This window comes from Camelus ferus, chromosome 12 (assembly GCF_009834535.1).
Source record: "Camelus ferus isolate YT-003-E chromosome 12, BCGSAC_Cfer_1.0, whole genome shotgun sequence".
Taxonomy (NCBI): Eukaryota; Metazoa; Chordata; class Mammalia; order Artiodactyla; family Camelidae; genus Camelus; species Camelus ferus.
Window position 1 is genome coordinate 37,072,440 of NC_045707.1, and position 21,432 is coordinate 37,093,871.

At 40.4% G+C, this 21,432-nt stretch overlaps 1 protein-coding gene across 6 annotated transcripts in view; it reads right to left on the bottom strand.

Moving 5' to 3' along the window:
• BTBD11 (BTB domain containing 11) overlaps positions 1–21,432 on the bottom strand; it is a 445,015-nt gene that overhangs the window by 371,526 nt on the left and 52,057 nt on the right. For 2 of the 6 annotated variants that reach the window (XM_032493388.1, XM_032493389.1), the window contains exon 2: positions 6,892–7,026. In XM_032493388.1, the coding sequence (XP_032349279.1) occupies positions 6,892–6,927 (36 nt within the window). In that variant the 5' untranslated portion in view covers positions 6,928–7,026. Of the gene's footprint in view, positions 1–4,801; positions 4,907–6,891; positions 7,027–21,432 lie in introns of those variants that run through there. The other 4 variants (XM_032493393.1, XM_032493391.1, XM_032493396.1 and 1 more) reach the window with 4 other exon arrangements.

The window sequence follows — 21,432 nt, forward strand, 5'->3', positions numbered from 1 at the left end:
ACACGGCTAGCACCTGGCATAAACAGAGTTCAAAGTCAGATCTGTTGGACTCTTCATTTGGATTGTCCTGCATAATAGATTCTATTTGTAAGGCTCATTCTACCCCTCCTGAGACTGATGATCATAGGTATCTCTGCGTCTTTGAAAGTTTAACTACATTGACTAGGTGTATTCTCAGAATGTTCCCAAGACCTCTAAAGTAGTAAGAAATACTTAATCTGTATATCATACCAATTTCAGCTAAAATCTCTAAGCATGAAGGAAGTAACTGCTTTCTTTTTTTTATTTTATTATTTTTTTGTTTTGTTTTGTTTTTTGTTTTGGTTTTTTGTTCTGGTGGGGGGAGGAAATTAGGTTTATTCATTGATTTTATTCTTAGAGGAGGTACTAGGGATTGAACCCAGGACCTCATGCATGCTAAGCATGCACTCTACCACTTGAGCTATACCCTCCCCCCGTAACTGCTTTCTGAAGTTGGAAATTTTAACTGGTGAGCATTAGAACCAGAGATATTTAAAGTCCATTAATTCATTCAACTCAGATTTCCAGATAGCTGCAGAAAAGTGACAGACCTTTTACAGCTCTGAGGATCTGGATTTGATTGGATATGATCTTGACCTCAAGGGGCTCGTGGTCTAATAGCAGATACAGGAGCATAAACAATTAACTGTATCACAATATTAGATGTATTACGGTTCCAGCAGGGTGATGTGTTTTTGTTTTTTTTTTAATTTTTATTTTTTATTTTTAACCTCTAATATGGTGTGGGCACTGACCAACCAAGTAGAGTGGACCCTGGCTGTAAATTACTGGTATGACTGTGAATTCCTACCAGCGGCTGTCGGCTTTGAAAAGTAATACCTAGGAGAGGGGGAAAGCCTCAAAGCAAGGTAGTATTTGATGATTCAAACTGAAAAATGAGTTGCATTTCACTAAGTCAAGAAAAGTCAAAAGGGCATTCTAGGAAAGAACAGTGTGAAAAAGGAAAGACAAAGAAGCAAAAAGATACCTGACAAATGGACAGTGAGGCTGGGTAGTGGGTGCCTAATGGGGACGGCAGAAGATAAACTGGAAAAGGCAATCAGAGTAATATTCCAAAGGGCCTATAACATCACAGTGAGTAATCTGACCTTCCTTTACATTGTTGTGGAGACTTCATAGTATTTTTGAGCAAGAAAATGACATAAGTATAAACTGGTAAGAATCATTACACATTTCCTAGTCCATCTTCCTTAAAAAGGCAGGTGTTCGTTTGTGAGAATTGATTAGCCAACCATTCCTTGAATATGTTTCAGAATAAGCCCATCATTCTTCTTAAAGTAGTCTAATTCTTTGCTAGGGGAAGTGTGTTCTCAAATGCCTTTTTAAGGAAGATACACTTTGTTCATGTTATTTTATGAATGAATAAACAAATGAATTTCTACTAGCTCTTCAGACTGATATAGACAATAAGTCTCTGTTTTACATGCTGCGTTTTCAAAAACTTAAAGTTAGCTAAATTTGCTCAATGATGCCCTCTGTGACCTGGTTCACAGCCCCTCTACCACCTTGATCTCACTCCTCCTGAATAGGGTACTTAACTTACTGATGTCCCTTTGATGCCCAAGGCTAAACAGTGGACATCCCATACAATCCATCTAGCACATTCCTGTTATTCATCTGGACACTCTCCTTCAGCTTCAGTTTTTGTTAATCACTATATTTTTTAAGTTTTTAAGATTTTCTTACTACAAAACTAATAAAATGTTCATTATAAAATAATCAAGTAATACTATACGTATAAAGTAGAAAGTACAACCCTCTCTTCCTCTTAGATCTACTGCCCAAAGAGAACTGTCATGAACAATTTTATGTGTCCTTCTAGAATTTTCCATATCCTAACACAATGTGATTGTGCCATTATTAGAATTTAATTAGGTTTTGAAACATCTGGCTGGCCACTGTCTCTGCAGGCTCATATAGAGATTGCAGTAGCCAAACCCCGCCTGTCCCACATCCTCAAGTTATCAGAGAGCCTTGCTGGTTCTGCAGTTAGAGCAAGGCTTTATTACTACTATTTGCTGAATTTTATCTTGCTGGTTTGGGTTCACTGTTCCAACCTATTGTGGTATCTCCAATTCTTTGCTTTGTCTCACCCATAGATTTAATAAGTGAGATCCCTGTTTAAAATCCTTCAGTGTCTTCCCAAGACCCTTCTGAGCTTCCAGTTCCTCATCTGTAAAGTTAAGGGGTATAATTTGATGGTCTCTGAGATCTCTCTCTGATTTAAAAGTCTCTGATGCCACTTGAGGTGTGACAAGCCTTGCTAAGCCTCTTTCCAGCAGAAGCTGAAGCTTTGCAGCCTGGGAAAGTCCACGTTCCCAAGACACATAGCAGAAGACAACTATCCTGGGAAGCCCATCAAGGTCAGGGCAAACGGCTTGGATGAAATTATTCAGGCTTTGGCTTTGAAAGATGGGACACAGTAAGGTCAACTGTAGGTAGAAACACTTGCAGCAATTCTAAAGAGAGGGATCTGGCTTAGGACTGTTTCCAAGTTTCTAGGGCTGGATACATTTTTTTTTCCCTGGAGGGGGAGTTTGATCTTTTAAAAAAATCAAATCTGTGAGTTATAACTGCAGCTCTGGCTTCAACAAAGGTGAGCTGGAAGTTAGTAACTTCTGAAAGTGACTTAATTGCCTGGCTGGACAATTCTTTTGGATGGGAATTTTCACCTAACCAGCCTTGTGAGACTTCTTTTGAAATGGAATTCAGTGCTACCTCAAAAAGCTTGTCCTCACTTAACCTCAGGAAAAAGAAGAGCCTCACAAAGCACGGCAAGAGAGTCTGAAGGTGTAATTAATACATGAGTACACTTTAATTATTTGGCTGAAATACATCATGGGAATAATTTTCATTTTTAAAAGACTTAATTTTTCCTCTTTCAGGGTAAAGGATTTAGCAGTTTCTAGTTTTTTTGTTTTTTTTTTCCCCTCACGGGTATATTTTCAGAGTTCTTCTGGGACTGGAAACCATCATTCTTCCCCTTCACACCACATGCCACAATGGGGAATATTGCAGCACTCAGCCTTGACTGCCTTGGAAGAACATAAGTACAGAAGAATTTTTAGGAAGAGGGGAGGTGATGGAAAGGGAAATACAATGCATAAGAAGTCACCAAGATAATTAGAATTAAATGCAGCTACTAGAACAGAAGGTGTCCGAGCATCATCTGCAAGGATTCTCAAAGCAGACTGCTGAGTTCAAATCACCACATACCAGCCACACGACCTTAGACCAGTGTTCTCATCTATGGATTAGAAGTCATAATAATGCCTGCTTCAAGGAGTTGTTGTGCGCATCACATGAGTTAAGACATGTAAAATGCTTAGGGCAGTTCATGGTTACAGTATGTATATACTATGTGTTTCTTTGTAACATATTCAAATACTAATGAAACTTTCACACTCATTAGGATGGTTATTGTATTAGTCAGGGTTCTCCAGAGAAATAGAACCAATAGGATATTACATATATGTTAGGGAATTGAGTCACGTGATTATAGAAGCTGACAAGTCCAAAATCTGCAAGGGTAGGCCAGCAGGCCGGAGGACCTGGAAGTGTTCCAGTTCTAGTCCAAAAGCCAACTGCTAGAGACTTCCCACTACTTGTAGGTCTTTTTTGTTCTAATCAAGCCTTCAACTGATTGGACAAGGCCCACTCAATTATAAAGGAAGGTCTGCTTTATTCAAAGTCCACCAGCTTAAATGTTAGTCTCATCTAGAAGCATCCTCACAGAAACAACCAGAATAATGTTTGGCCATCTATCCTGGCACTGTGGCCCAGTAAGTTAACACATAAAATTAAACATCATAGCTATTATTTAAACACACACACACACACAAAATTAAACAGAAAATGAGTGCTGTCAAGGACGTGGACAAATTAGAACCTTTGTGCATTGCTGGTAGGAATATACAATGGTGCAGCTGCTGTGGAAAATAATCTATCAGTTCAAAAATTAATAATAATCCAAAAATCAAAAAAATTTTTAAATTAATAATAATCAAATTAAATAATCAAAAAATTAAACATAGAATTACCATTTGGTTAGCAATTCAACTTCTGGGTATATATACAAAAGAATTGAAAGCAAGGACTGGAACAGATACTTGTATACTCATATTCATAGCAGCATTATTCACAACAGCCAAAAGATAAGACTCCTCCAAAGTAACCTGTACCCCTAATACCTACTCCAATCAGGAGCAGGGCAGCTACTAGCCTTGGACACTCATTCTGACTTGCAAATCCTGATAATAATAATAATAATAATAACAACAACAACAACAACAACAACAACAACAACAACAGTAATAACACCTATAAATAATCTGGTCCAAATCCTGTGTATTAACATGTATTAACTTATCTTAATACAACTATCCTATGAGTTAGACAGTTATTATCACTCCATTTTACAAGTGGAAAAAATGAGGCACACACCAATTTCATATACCAAAAAAAATGGCAACGTGGAATTCCAACCCAGACAGTCTAACTCCAAATTCCACGCTCTTCACTACTGTACATTATTCCCTGAAGGGCTCTACACAAGTGATCCTCAGCCTGTCACTACAGATTGGCCATGGAACTTGTACAAAGTACCTGGGAATCCATATGGCAGACAAGCAGAATCTGTAAACAGATATATAATACCTGAGACATTTATGTACAAATATTTTTCAAATGTAATAGATGCTGTTGTGAAGAATAAAAATATCAATTTTAAAACATTGACTACATTGTGGCTTTTACTTACAGTTTCTTGATCACAGATATAGGGAAGAAATCAAAGCCCATGGTGATATATCCAATTACAGTCTTCTCTTGCTTTATTTCAAGACACTGATAGATTTGCTTTTCCCTAACATTTTAGAGAAATATAAATCAAAAGAATAAACAAGTGTGAATTCTAAACAAAAATGACTTAAAATTTTTTTTTATTGAAGCATAACATCCACCGAGAAAAGTGCACATATCATAGAGGAATAGCTGGATGAATTTTCATAAACTGAGACCACAGTATAACCAGTACCTAGATCAGAAACAAGAACATCACCAACACTCCAAAAGATTCTTCATACTTCTTGCAATCACACTTCAACTCCCCTCAAGCTTAGCCATTTGCAGTGGGTAGAACTATGTCTCCTCTCAAAAAAGGATATATTTGAGTCTTCACCCCTGGTACATGTGAGTGGGATCTTATTTGGGCACAGGGTCTTTGTAGCTGCAAGATGAGGTATTCCTGGATTAGGGCCCTAATCCTTGGTTTTTCAGGCTTTCTTTCTGAGCATGTCTGACAAACTTGTTATGGAGCTAAATTTTCTGTGCTTTTCCTTTGCCAGCTCAGTGAAATAAATTTATATAATAAGCAAATAATAAAAGAAAAAGGCCTCATACTTGAAAGGATGAGGAACCATTAGAGAAAGTGATTGTATTAGTTTGCATGGGCTGCCAAAACATCACAGAATTGGGTGGTTAAACAACAGAAGTTTATTTACTCAGAATTCTGGAGACTGGAGGTCCAAGATCAAGGGGCTGCCAGGGTTAGTGTCTTCTGAGGTCCCTCTCCTTGGCTTGGAATGACCACCTTCTCCCTGTGACCTCTATGGTCTTCCCTTTGTGCACATGCCTCCCTTGTGTCTCCATGTATCCTAACCTCCTCTTTTCATGAGGACACGAACCAGGTGGGATTAACGCCCATTCTAACTGCTTTGTTTTTATTTAATCACCTCTCTTTAAAGGCCCTATCTTCAAAGGCAGTCCCATTCTAAGGTACTAAGGGTTAGAGCTTCAACATATGAAATCTGGGGACACACAGTTCAACCCATAACAGTGAATTAATATTGTTTTCATTTTTTAACATTTATGATTGCTGTGACCTCATGACAGGGGACTTTTACACAAGCAGGTTTTAGACAGTAAAGATTGAGCTGAGAAGATTGTTGGTGAGAGTACCTAACACAGAGGCTGTCTCCAAGGCTGCAATGTCTGTGGTCTTTTTTTTTTTTTTTTTTCTCAATGTAAAGAAGTTCTGGTTTTAGAATGTGGAAGGAAATGGCAAGTGAAGCTTTAAATCATCTTCTATAATGAGGTTTGACTGCACTATTTTCATAGGTAATAGTTGTCCTGCCCACAACTGACAGTGCCTGCCTTAGGAGGAACATTTTTCCACTTTCAGTAACTTCCTAGGCAAGCACTTTCCAGGTTTGTTTTCTCTTTTTTCATGAAAGCATCCCTTTCCAAGGATATGCTTCAAGACCCTCACTGTTGCTCTTGTTTTCACTCGTTGCAATTTGTTTTGCAGTGTTTTGAGAGGTTTGTAACAGGGTCTTCCATGATCCTTTACATATGACAGTAAATGAGTCAATGCCCCTTCATTCAGGGAGACTTTGTTGGGTGCCCACAATGTGCCAGGTGGTGTGCTTGGCACTGGGACTATGGAAGTGAGCCCCAGGGCATATAGTCCAGTGGAGGAGACAAGAGTGTAGCAAAAGATTTCCAGAAAGTGTGACAGGTGTTATGCTACAGTTAACCACAGTACATTCAACCCAGGCTCTCACTTCACTGAGAATTGCCCCTTCTGATCCACAGGAATAGGACCTGACAATGATGTGGAAGAGCAATCCTGCCATCCGGTCATAACAGATGGGATAAGAAATGGACACCTATCCTAATGTGGGTGAATATGGCCTCTCACTTTTGGAATTTTGGTAAAGGGATGCTCATTATTTATAACTGTTCACTTGAACTAGGAGCCTGTGAACTTAAGAACTGTGAGTGGTCACCTTCTACTGCTGCTTAGAGAAACAGACAGCCAGTCTGCAAACAGGGGAGAATAAAACTCACTGCCAGAATCTCCAGCCTCTGATATGTCCTGTCCATCAGAGAGTCTCATCAATCTTGCTGCTGCCTCCGTAGCCCAGCCAAGACCAGAGGAATCTTCCAGCATCCTTCGGTTAAAGATATTTCTCCCCTGGACATCTGAGGAGAAGAGAAGGGCATTAGCAGATGCCACCCATGGCAGCCAGAGGGTTCAGACAGCCTGCAGATCATGTGTTATTCATTTGCCTCCTCCCAGAGCCTGAAAATTGGGGGTGGAAATGTCCACCCTTACCACCCCAGTGGTGTCTGTAAGTACAAATATGAGTGGGCTTTAGGGAAAAAATAAAGTTTTGTTCAGATGCAAAAACAAAACAAAACAAAACAAACCCCACCAAAAAACTCACTGCCAGAGAGATGCAAAGACAGGCTACTACAGAGGGATAAGCTAGAGATGGGGGTCAGGGAGATGCTGGCACTACTGGCATTTGGGGTTGGATAATCCTTTGTTGTTCAGGACTATCAACTGCACTGTGGGATGTTTAGCAGCTTCCTTGGCCTCTCCTCGGCCTCTCCTCACCGGACGTCAATCGTACTCTCTAGTTGTAATAATCAGAAATGTCTCCAGACAATGCCCAATGTCCCTGGTGGGTGGGAGGGTGGCAAAACTGCAGCTCCGTGGAAAACCAGAGTGAGTGAGTTCTGTTATTTGCAACCCAAAGAGCTCTGACAGAGATCCTTCCTGGAGGAGGCTGGACTCTCCCTGAGAGCCTTGCCATAGACAGCAGAAAGGGTGCTCCAGACAGAAGAGCCAGGCTGGATTTAGGTGATAGACTCTTGGAGGAGACACAAAAGAGAGAGGCACAGCCTCTGCTGTAGAGGCCGAGAGAGAGAATACTTTTAGAATGAACAGCTCCTTAACAATTGAGGTAGAAATATGGTCATATCTCTTTTATTTTTCTAAGTTTAAATTTAACTAGCTGGAACCCTTGTTTGCCACATTAGCAGAAATACTCTTTTGGTTCCCTTTTCCACCTTGATTATCTGAAACAATCAAACACACTCTTGGAATTAGCAGTCCAAAGGCCAAGGGAAAGAGAACACTGGTTCTAAATCAGGGATCTTAAAACACTGTTGATTGTGAGCTTCTATCAGTAAAGCCTTTTTTGAGATTGTCTCCCCAGTGTACATATGTATGTAAACATTTACTGATGTATTAGCCACAGATGAATCCTTCTATACTAATGTAATTAAATTATATACTAGTATACTGTGTTACATTATAAAACACTGAAAGAATCAACATTTTAAAATTAAAAATACATATAGTTCATCAATGAATGAATGGATAGAACAAAAAGTAGTATGTCCATACAGTGGAATATTATTCAGCCATAAAAAGGGAATGAACTACATTCCCTGCATATTATTACACTAATTAACCTTGAAAGCATTATGCTAAGTAAAAGAAGCCAGTCACAAAAGACCACACAGGATATGATTTCAATCATATATAAGTTCAGAATAGGAAAATTTATAGATAGAAAGTAGGTTAATGGTTGCTTATGGCTGGTAGGGATACCAGGTGATAGCTAAAGGGGTACAGAGTTTCTTTTTGAAGTGATGAAATTTTCTAAAATTTACTATGATTATGTCTACACATATCTGTGACTATACTAAAGACCATTGAATTGTACACATTAAATGGGTGAATTGTACAGTAGATGAATTATACCTCAAAAAATCTGTTTTTAAAATACATATAAATATAAGTTCTCTGTCCTTCTCTCAACCCTTATTTTGTACCTTCTTAGAGAAGCACATCTCACTTGGAGGACCACAAGGGTAAACCCATTCTGGCTATTGCTTTCCACTGCCTCATTGCAGCTCTATTAAAAGCCGGTCATCTCACCATACACAATATAATGGTTAAGGTTAAGAAGTCTTTCAATTCCAAGTATTGGCAACGATGTAGAGAAACTGCTACGGAGAAATGGGTACACTCATACACTCTTTGTGGGAGTATAAATTGTTACAACTACTTTACTATTAAAACTAAATATATGCATTCCCTAAGTCCCAGTAATTTAATTTCTTTTTATTTACACAACAGAAATGTAAATATATGGGCATCAAAGCTAAGTATTAGAATGCTTATGGTAGCATTGCTTACAGTAGCCCCAAACCAGAAACTACTCAAATGTCCATTAATAGTAGAATAGGCAAATTATGACATATTCATATGGTAGAAATCTATTCAGTAATGAGAATGAATGAAATAATCTTATACTCAATAAATGAATGAATCTCATGAAAATAACTTGAACAAAAGAAGCCGGGCACAAAAAAGCACATTCTGTATAATTCCATTTAGATGAAGAGCGGGCAGAATTAAACTATGTTGGTCAAATTCAGGCTAGTGGTTACTTCCCGGGAAGGGGGTGGAGATTCATGACAGGACATGAGGGTGGGAGAGTTCTCGGCTGCAGGTGATGCTCTATTTCTTAACTTAGGTGGTAGCTACACGGGTGAGTTCTTTATAAACATTCACTGAGCTATTTTACTTTGATTTTTGCACTTTTCTGTATGTATGTTAGACTTTAAAAATAGATTTATTTAAATAAATGAAATGAAAAAGTATAAATAAATAGGCTTGGGGTGAGGTCTGCCAGAGTTATGTCAGGAACAGCCAGCTCACTCCGATATCCGTGCTGCCTCTGTGGCCCAGCTCAGCTCGCATGTCAGAAGGCTAACAGGGTCCTCTGAGTGAGGCCAGCTCCACCCTCTCTGCCTTTCTCAAGCTAAGCAGGACAGAGAATGCCTCAGCCTCCCCTGGTCCTCAGCTCCTTCATCCCCTTGCACAGCTCTTTCCTGCCCACCCCACATCTTCCTTGGTCCAGCTGCCCCGCAAGAGTTTTATCAGAATCATTTAAGCATCAATGTCTTTCCTATCCAGAACCACTCACCCTTTCCTGGGAAATACAGAAGGAACAGACCAGTTCCATCTCAAGCTTAGATAAAGGATGTATTTCTCAATTCACACCCTTTCCAATCAATGGCACTATCTGCTCCACCATCCTGTGGGAAACTCCCCTCAGGCCTCGTGGGAGCCGTGTGTCTACCTCTTGGAGGGAGGTTCTCCTCAGCGGCTGTGGCAATAATTCCTCTTTACAGAGGGTTTACTCTTCACCACATCCTGTGCTAGGTGCTTGAGATGCATCATCCCATTTAATCTCCATGACAATCTTTTGAGGTAGGTATCCTTATTATCCTCACTTTCCAGACAAAGAAGTAAGAGACAGCAAATGGTTTGCCAAGGCGATTCATTCCTGTATAAGAGTTTCACAAGGGATTCCATCCTTCCAGTGGTCTCTGGGTGACTCTCTGGGACATCTCTCAGAAGAGTGAGAAGAAAAAAGATAGTTCTTGCTAAACATCTCACTTCAATTGGTTCTATGAAGGAAGTGTGTCAATTGCCAAACAGAGGCATAAACAAAGGGGAGACAAAGGAGTGGTGAGCTCAGCACAGGACCCACTCCTTCGAGGAGGTGGTATTTGAATCAATGAGTGGGCAGGTGTTAGACAGGCAGAGATGGGAGCAGGGATGACTTTGGAGCAAGGCAGGGAGGTAGGAAGTTCTGGACATGATTAGAAAGCAGTTGGAGGTTCTGTCTGACTTGGGGTGTAGAGTGTATAGAAGAGTGACTGTGGGATGAGGCTGGAAAAAGAGGTGGAGTGTACCCTAACGGCAGTGTGATGGTTAATTTAATGTGTCAACTTGACCAGGCCATGGGGTGTTCAGATATTTGGTCAAGCCTTACTCTGGATGTTTCTGTGAGGGTATTTTAGGATGAGTTTAACATTCAAATGGGTAGATGAAATAAAGCAGATTATCTTCCCTAATGTGGGTGGGCCTCATGATGTTCTTGAACAGAACAAAAAGTCTCATGTGATTACAAAGGCTGACAAGTCCCAGATCTACAGGAGGAGTCAGCAAGCTGGAGACCCAGGAGAGTCAGTGGTGTAGTTCTAGTCCAAAGGCCAGCAGGCTTGAGACCCAGGAAGAGCCAACAATTCAGTTCAAGCCCTAAGGCAGGAAAAGCTGATGTCCCAGGTCAAAGACAGTCAGATGGGAGAAATTCTCTTACTTGGGGGAGGGTTAGCTTCCTCCTGCCCTCCACCCTTGCCATCCCACACACACCATCTATTTCCCACACAGCAGCCAAGCAATTCAAAAATGATAATCAAGTAAGATTATTCCTCTGCTCAAGATCCTCCATCAGCTACCCATCACCCCCAGAACAACATCTAAAGTCCTTACCCGGGCATTCAAGGCCTCACACAATCTGACCATGGCTACCTCTTCAACTCTCCTCTCCCCTGGCTCTGTCTCCTCCGGCCACACTGGCCTCTTTGCTCTTCCACAAACACACAAAGCACCTTCTCACCTTGGGGCCTTTACATCTGGGATTCCTTCAACCTAAGTGATATGCCTGGGCTTCTCTCCCCCACAACCAGCTCCCTGCTTCCCAGAGAGGAATTTCCTGACCATCCTATTTAATGTAGTGCCTCCATCACTTTTAATCCACTTACCCTTCAACAGACTCTTCATAGCACCTACTCCTACCGGAAACTGTATAATATATGTGTTTGTTTGTTTTCTACCTCCACAATAGAACATAATCTCTATGAGAATAGGGATTTTGTTTTGTTCATGGTTCTGTCCAAAGCTCCAAGAAGAGTGGCTGGCATACAGTACATGCTAATTAATATTTGTGAAAGGAAGGAAGGAATTTTAACACTTACATTTTCCTTTAAGGGAGGTATCAGTTCTCCTTGGCTCATCACTGTCTCAATCAACTTAGCTAAGTGCCTGGCCCATCAGAGGAGTTCTGGGAATATACATTGCATGCATAATTGCCTATATTCTGGTTATTTCTATACTTACTTCACTTCTACTCTAAATTACAAACTCTCTGAGGTCAGGGACTACCTATATATGCCCTGTATCACCTATCACAGAGTTGTGTGCATTGTAGGTCATAAGCATACTGAATTATGTCTCTAGAGTGGATAGTAACTGCTTTGCACCTACAAGGCACTCCATCAATATTTTTAAATTGCTACTGTACATTTCCATTTAAACCTTCCATTACTGGGTTCATTATGAAGAAGGAGCACACGCATTAAACATGAGAATGACTACTTCAGGAAGATTTGACCCTCATTTTGATTCATTGGATGATTTTATGTCTATGGCATTAGCAACTGGCTATTTGACTATGCCACAATTATTTTGTTGAATACAGGATCAGATCTACTTACAACGTGATCAGGTTCTCTTTAAAGTGCCACTTTTGCCATTTTTTTTAAAACAGAATGAGTCTTTGAACTATCATTTCAGGGCATCTTGTTTTCAGAAAGTTGTGTCTTCAGTGAAATACAATAGCCTTGATGAGAAGCCCTTTTTGGAGTAAGCACGTGAAGGAGAGGAGAGACTTTTCTTTTCGATTGGAGGGTCACAAGAGAATGAAACTGTCAACCACTTTTACCCCCATGAGAGATCTAAAGTGCTGAGCTCAAGCTGTTTCATTACAAGGGGAAGTGAAGAGTGGAAAGAGAAAAGGGAAAGAATGTGAGTGTTACTTAGCTAATTTCCTACGGAAAACTCCACGCACACCACTCCAGTGAGCCCGAGCTGTGGTGTCCATCAGGAGCTTGCCTCCTCCCAGCTGAATCAAGGGCTGAGCTCTGGCAGCACCGGGGTGAAACGGGTTCTTGTTTCATGCACACGTTCACTTGTTATACACAAAACTCAGGAGAATTTGTATTCTCTCTGATTCTGGGGAAATCAAATTTAAAAACAGGACAAATAAGGAATTTTCTAGAATCTAATGACTCCCATCAGAACCAAAGGCAAAAATGTTAGCTCAGGGTGGCATGATAATGAAGTTGGTCATTAGCATCTAGGAAATACCATTCCTGCAGATCTTGCTCTGGTGAACCACGTGAAATTGCTTGGAAGATTACAGATTGCCAATTTATCCTGCTCTCGCTGATCTATGCATTACCCAAACTGAGGGTTGTCACTGGTTGCCTGTTTGTGTGAAAACAAAAGCTGAAAAGAGTCTGTTAAAACAAAACAAAACAAAAAACCTGGAAACAATGTGGAAGGGTGATTTAGGGGGAAAAAAAAGGATGATCAGAGTCTAAGTGTGTACACACCTAATTGAAAGGAAAAAAGTGTGATCCCCGTTTCCCCCACCAAAGAATTCATTCCCATAAAAAACTAAAGCCTTTTGCTAAATAGCTGTGAATCATGCACAAAGAGAAGTTTTACCTTTATCTTTATTACTGACAAGATTTTTTAAGAAAATTGGTACTATATTTTTTAATCCTGGTAGAACACACAGACCCCAGTTTGAGAAATACAGTGTTGAAAAAAGTCTGGCTTTCCTCAATTCTAGTTTCTATCGTACGGTCACTGGCTTATAACTCACATTTTTGGAATAAGCCTAAAAGTATGTTAACTATTACTTAGAGGTAAAAGAGGAAAATGCATACAAATTTAATGCATTTCTTTAATATGACTTTGCTTCTATTTCTGAGTCATGAAACACCAGGTTTTACAGGCATGTCTTCCCCTAAAAAATGGTTTGTTGAGTTAGCATTACAGGTTAAACCCTTCAATTAACCAGAATGCTCAAGGATGCATGTCATCCTGGAACTCTGGTAAGACTCTAAAGAATAAGAGTAAAAGTTCATACAACTCAAAGGCATAGAAGCAGGGATGTGCTGGAGTTGTTAATGCTGGTTCATGAAAGCCGATTGTTAAATATTCAGGAATTTTATGAGTTAGTTGTTAAAATGATGGTAGCCTGAAATCTGAAATCTGTGGTGGGAATATTTACACCAGGGAAATTGACACATACTACATATTTTGCCACCCCTCCCCCTTTAGGAGAGTCATTTTACCAGTGCACCCCACTACATAGAACAGTTATGAGTCAAGCAGAACTAGTCATTCAGGAGCTGGCAGGGTAATTCCAGAAGTCTAGGCTAAATGAGAGGCATGTAGTGGTTAAGAACATTGGCCTCAGAGTGAGACAGACAAGGTTTCTGATCTCAGATTGTCACCTACAGTTGTATGACTCTGACCAAGTAATTTACCTGAGCCCGAGTTTCCTCGTTTGTAAAATGGGATAATGATAGCCATGCCACGTTTGTGACGATTAGGTAAAACAATGTGTGCATACTTGTAACCTCACCTGAAGGTAGTATCTGGCACACAGGAGCTGTAGCAGTCAGTACAGTGGCATTAAATGCTGAATGAGTCCATTTCCAGTACACACTGTTAGCTTAGTTGCTTCACAGACCTCTGGATCCAAGCCACTTCTATTCTCATTCTGACCATTGCTGAGGTCTCTTCCAGTGTCTTTATGCCTTGTCTTTAACTTCCTATTGGCCTGTTCCCTGTCTGTCTGTGTCTGTGTCTCTGTGTGTGTCTCTCTCTCACTGCTCTTGTCCTGACCACAGAGGGTGGCTGAGGTGAGGTGGGAGATGAATTCCTCTGTAGTCAGTACGTTGAACAAGCACAACTTGTGACATAATCAAAACACAATTTTATGTTTGTCTCCTGTCTGGTAGTTCCTCAAGAAGTTAAAACACAGAGTTATCATATGACCCAGCAATTTCACTCCTTGGTATATATACCTCAGAGAAATGAAAACATATGTCCAAACAAAACATGATACCAATGTTATTAGCAGCATTACTCATAATAGCCAGTTAGTGGAAACAACCCAAATGTCCATCAACTGATAAATGGATAAACAAAATGTGGTATATTAATATAATGGAATATTATTAGGCAAGAAAAAAGAATGAAGTACTGATTTGTGATATAGCATGGATGAACCTTGAAACCATTATGCTATGTGAAAGAAGCCAGTCACAAAATACCATGTTACATATGATTCCATTTATATGAAATGCCCAAAATAAGCAAATCTATAGAAAGAGAAAGTTTATTTGCAGTTGCCTAGGGCTGAGGTGCTTGGGGGGAAATGGGGAATGACTGCTAATGGATAAGTGGTTTCTTTTAGGGGTGATGAAAATGTTGTAAAATTGACTGTGGCCATGACCACACTAGACTTGGGGTGAAGAAGGTTGAAATCTCCTCCCCTCCCCTCGAGGGAGATAGGGAAGACTTGCACAGTACCTCCCCCAGGAACCTTCTCAACAAATCCTCTCTCTTACACTCTGGCCCTTTATTATATCCTTAATCTGGTTGAGGGATTCAAGGACCACAATTCAGAATTGTCCTTGGAAATTTGTTTTGTAAATTCTGCAACTGTAATGTGACCCTTTGAGACACTGAAGCATCTGGGCATGGTAAGTACAAAGACCGTACTTACTTGTTACCTGGCCTCGTCCCTGGGCAGTCTGCTTTCAAGGGAGGGGCCTACTCAACAACGGATCTTTAGACCATGGTGAGAGACCTAGGAAACTCTGCTTCCTTCTTGAAAAGCTAGCCACAGTGATTCCTGGGCTAGCCTTAGATTTTCACATGCAGAAACAATGAAGATGCTAGCAAGCAAATCAATTTACTCCTTTAACCACCTGCTAACAGTTATGAACAGAAGTCTAATGGACAAAGAATTTGATCCACAAATCTAGACATGTTACAATATTTCTCAAAATCAACTGTAATCTGCCCCAAACGCCTCAATCTTCTCCTGGCTGGTGGGAGACATATTGGAAACTCAGTAATTGGTGTGGGAGGTGGAACTCTCTCTCCCTCTCCATTGAGTAACCCAAGAATTCTGGAATTAGTGAAGCCAGAAAACTAGAGTATGAGGCTATTCGTTACACCATGGTCACCAGCTTTACCAGTGCCCCTTCATGCTGTGTCTGTTGAGCACTGGTCTCCACCCCATCTCATGGATGCTGCTCTCTGCAGGTGGGCCCAGATACCCTCCCAGGAGTGGTCCTCATGGTGCAAGGACGTGGCATCCTGCAGTCATCTCCCCATTTGGGATGTTCTTTAGGGCATTGGTCTCCGGGACCCCTTCTCCACACTTCTCCCCAGTCTTGGATGACCACTCCCACTCTGTCTGCCCCAAAACTCTTCCTATCACCACAATTTTCCCACAGGTTCTTTAGAAATCTAATGTTGTCCTTGTTTCCTGGGGCTCAACACACACGCTCATGACTTCTTCAACAGAATAATTCTGAACATGTGGACTCCTGGGTGGCCACCACAGGGGATCCAAACCACAAATACTGCAAGCCCATAAAAGAGATAAGCCAAGAAGGATTCACTTTCCAGTACTCTCCACCAAATTCTCTGTACACCTGGAGCCCCTTCCCAGCTGGACAGCTGGCACTGGCTCTTGTGAACACACATTCCCTGTCCCCTGCCCCAGCCTGGTCCAGGCTATAAGTTACACATATGCCCCAGGAGGGTACAGACATCTTGATGCTCAAGCCACACCAACACATCTCCAGTATAAAGCCCACCTTTCACTGAAGTAAACTTCAGATTTAGAATTTTGTGTAGAAAGAAAACAACGACTATTGATTTGTATTCTTTGAGAAAGAAACCAAACAGGCCTCTGACCCACTTATATTTTATTAAAAACCCTCTGGTCTGTCAAAGCAGTTTGTGTCCTGACCCCTAAAGCCTATTACATACTCTCCTGGAAATCTCATCATCTTCCTTTCTGGCACCCAGATGTAATAAGGCCTAGCTCCTCTCCTAACTCCTCTAGGAAGCCTCTGTTGACCATGTCAGTCTGAGGGGCTCTCACTCCCTCTGAATGCTGATATCACCTCTCTCTATTCCTTCCTGCACCCAGTTCATAGTGGCTTTTATTGTTTTCATGTTTTAAACATCTTATCTCCTCAAGGTCAGGGACTGTGTCTTCTGCTTTGTGCCTCCCCTCTCTTTTCTGGCACAAGTTTTTGATAATTATTGTTCTTTTGATAGTTATTCTGTTATTTTTGTAATTTTTGATAGTTTGTTCTTTTGATAATTACTGTTATTGCTACTATTCTGGTTACCACTTATCAAGGACATAACCACGTGTCAAACACCAAACCAAGCATTCTCACACATCCCTTATTAATCCTCACAACAACATTAGAAAATGGGCACAATGATTACCAGTTTCATAAAGGAGGACACAGGGCCTTGCAGAGGCTGAATCTCCAGCATGAAGCAGATATGCTGAGTCTCAACTTAGCTCCATCTAACCTAAACCCACAACTTTGTTTCCCAAGTGTTACCCTAGGTCAGATTACAGAGTAGAGAATGGGAGGTAAGGGCGATTTTCCTAACATTTCTTTTATAGATGAGCAGCAATTCTAGGCAAGACTCTGAAACCCAGAAAGGGGACTTGTCCCCAGTGCAAGAGTTTGTCTGGGAAGAGGTGGATGTACAGGCAGAATTCCTGACCCCCATGCCAGCACTCTTTCTTCCACACCCTGGTGCTCTATCTGCTACATGACAAAAATGCTCCTTTTGGAAACTCAGTCTTTTTGTACTTTACTATAGAACAAACCACCCTTTAGCAAAAACCAAAATAGTAATTTTCTGTGGAGTGGATAATCACGCACTCCAGCGAACTGAAACAACATTCTGTGGTTAAGGCAGGAGAAATGCAAAAAATCCTTTGCTTTGTTTCTCTCTGTATATAAAAAGTACGCATGTGTGTCTGTGTGTGTGCACTGTTTGTACATACTTTCCAGTTCACCTCACTTATAAATAAGAGCTGTGCCCAGTCTGGCCACCCACCCACTGCTGTTCTGAACTCCTTTCATAGACTACAGTAGAGCCAAATAGAATTCATTTCTGTGACTATTATTTATAATCTTTAGTTTTAAAAATCCACATCCTGGAAAACTTTTGAACAGTGTGGCATTGACAGGCATGAGGGAGGCTGACTGAGAGTAAGGGGAGAGGGAGGAATAGCTGAGGCTGCACTCTGACTAGAACACCCCTCCCAGCATTGTTTGCATTTTAATAGAGGTGAGTTCAGGAGACACTTACAGAATGCCTGTTACCTGCCAGGCTCTGCTAGATGGTGGAGATGCCCAATTGAGTAAGACTCCATCCCCAGCTTTAAAGGCTCATAGTGATGGGGTAAACAGATATATCAGAATAAACACTCTTACACAGATAGGGAAGATTAAAAGGAAATTTTAAAAAGCCTTCTCTAGTACCAAAAAATCATATTAAAGAACTTTCTAGGGACAGTGTAGTAATATATAGCAGTCAGATTGTCAGACAGCTTGGGTTTACAACTCAACTCTGTTGCTCAGTTCCTGCAACTGTAAAACGGGATAATGTCCATATTTATACCCTGAAGTTATTGTCAGGATTAGAGAAGATAATGCTTGCCAAACACTTATTGCAGTACTTGGCATGTAGTAAGTGAGCAATAAATTGTAGTAAAATAAGTGTTGGTTAAAAAATAAAGTAAGTGAGTTCCTGGTAACTGGGAGTATAAAGGCAGACAGCCACTTAAGCAGAGATGTGGAAGGACTCATGAACCAGATCAGGGCTTGATAACTTGATCGAGGCTCTAAGGAATCTTCCGTCCCTGAAATGCTATGTTTTTAGGACTATTTCTTAAGAATAAGTGCTGTGTGTGGGGGTCCAGGGATAAGGTGGGGGACATAAGTGGGAAAGTTTAAAAGTATAATAAAAAGTCCCTGTCTTCTAGCAGTTGACAATCCAGCTAGAGAAATAAGACATATATCTGTGGGGAAAAGTTAGAGAACAAAAGGCAAGCTGTGATAAGCATTCATTAAGCAGTAAAACAAATTCATTAATTCATCAGTATTAGTGGAATTCAAGATACTGAGGCTGGCTATGTAAGACGATGTTTTTGGACATGTAGGCCTTCTGACATCATTCATTTCACAGATTTTTTTTTAATTTAGCAAATATTTGCATAGACCTACTATGCATTAAGCACTGTTTCAAGCACTTTACAAATACTAACCAAGTTAATCTGCATAATAACAACCTTATCTCTACATGCCTGTTGTTATCCTTATTGTACAGACCAGGAGAGGCTGAGGGACCTGCCTGAGATCTCACAGTGGAGGGAGCGGGGCTTCAGACCTGGGCATCCAGCTGCAGAACCTGTGTTCATCACCTGTGCTGCTGGCTCACAGCAGAGCAGGCACAGTGTGAGAAACCAGTTCAGCAGAGAACCAAAGTCCCAGCTTTCTTGGAGATAATATTCCCCTGCAGGGAGACACCAATAAATAAGTGAACCAATAACTATAGAATGCTATGGGACTGTAAGATGAATGAAGCAGGATAAGGGGCTAAAGAGAGAAGGACTGGAGAGCTTTTATCAAAAGAATAGTTGGGAAGACCTCTCTGAAGAGCTGAGACCCAAATCAGATGAAGGAGAAAGATACAGAAAGCGAAGGCCAGGTAGAGGGACCAGGAGGTGGAAAGGCCCTGAGTCAACAGCGTGCTTGGCAGGTTCAAGGAAGAACGGTAGAGTTGAAGCGAAGAGAAGAGCGTCTGAGTGATTGGAAGACATTGAAGAGTTCGACAATGGCTATAATCTATAGAAAGACTTTGGCTTTCATTTCAAGTGTGATGGGAAGCCATCTGCAGGTTTTGAGTAAGGAAGTGATATGATATGATATCCAAATAGGTTGCTGGGTGGAGAACAGACATTAGGGAAGCAAGAATGGATTCAGGGCAGCCAGTTAGGAGGCTGCTTCAGTAACCGAAGCCAAAAATGATGGTGGTTTCTACAGTGGTATCAGGAAAGGCAGTAAGCATGATTAGATTTGAGATATATTTTGAAGATACAGTCAGTCCCCAGGAATTGATGCCTTGGTATTCATTTATTTGTTCATTTATTGTCCATTTCTGGTGGTAGAAAATGACCTCCAAAAGGGCAAGAACTTTTTGAGTTTTTATTTTGTCTGACTTTCCATCACTTTACCCCCAGTTCCTAAAATAGTGCCTGCTGTACAACTGGTACTCAATATATATTTGTTATGTATTTGTTTAATGAATAATACATTGAATATGAGGTATGAGGAAAAGAGAGGTGTCAAAATGACTCCATCATGGGGCTGGCTTTGCCCATGTCCTGGTTCATTATGGAATCAGTCTTAATCCTTTGCTCATCTCAAGTATTTATATATTCATCCAAGAATCACAGGACATGACCTTGGGAGGTCATCTAATGCAGCCTGGTGCTCTCAAATGAGTATAAACAGTCACACTCCTTTTGATTTATGAGGCAAACTGAGGCCCAGAGAGCCAAAGTAACTTACCTAACAAAAATGAAACATAATAATAATAGATGCATTTATTTTGCACTTACTACGTGTCAGGTCCATTGCAAAGTGCTTTATAATTCTCATACTTCCTATGTTATCCCCATTTTACAGATGAGGAAAATGTGACACTATAAAGGCGAAGCAGTGAGCTTAAAGCCATACAACCAGGAAATAACGAAGCCAGGATTCAAATTCAGGTCTGGTTTTATGTTAAAGCCACAACCTTGTACAGTTTTCCAGGGTCGCATAACTCAGTGTGTTATAACGATGAATATTGGTCTCCCAGCCTCTTGACTTAGGTAGATAACAACAACACAAGGGCTCATGAACAATTGGCTTCTGTGGGTCCCTCCACTGACTTCGTTGGTCTGTGTCCTCTAGAATGTGGCTGCGGTTAAACTGAGGAAGTAGAGTGAGAGTCAACCTATTGATTTTCTCTGTCCCTGGTTTTAATCACCTCCACAAATAGATTACCTTTAATGAAACGTATAGCAGGCTAGCTTAACATGTGATATTGTGTATTATTAGAACAAATTACAAAGACCTATGGAATTGATTTCTATTGTCTATTCAAAAGATTCAAAATCGATTGTATTTTATCTTCTTTTTATGTTCAAATCAGCTATAAATGGGCTTAAAAGTTGGACAACCTTTCCATATACTACACAGGTCACTGGTTATCAGCAGTAACCTTTTCAATGTTCCCATGCATTTTAATGACATATTGATTGAGACTGTTATTCAATCTCCAGTGCTTACTTATGAGATGTTTTATATGTAGTCAATAGCCTACACCATCACTAACTCAGAAGTTAACTCACTAACTCAGAAGAAAAGTAAAAACTCAAAGCACTTCACGGTACATTAAGTTTTCAAAGGCTAACAGTTTGTATTTTCCTCAACTTTTATAAGAATGTGGTTTTTATTCAAACAAGTATTAAATGGATTTTAGAAATGATTAACACTTTTGGATACTAGAACATGTGAAATAGTCACAAAACCAAACATTTTATATTCACATATGAAATAACATGTATATAAAATCAAGAAAGGTAGGCATATAATTTTAATGTAGGATTGATTATGAACATATTGTTGATACCAAGCACTGAACAGAGAGTTATAAGACATATCAAGAGTAAACTGCATGCAGGAAAAAAAAACAGAAATTTTCCCATTTTCTCAAAAGGGTCAGTATCACTTAGCCTATGTCAAGTCATGATAGCTGTTTGGTGCCATTTTGTC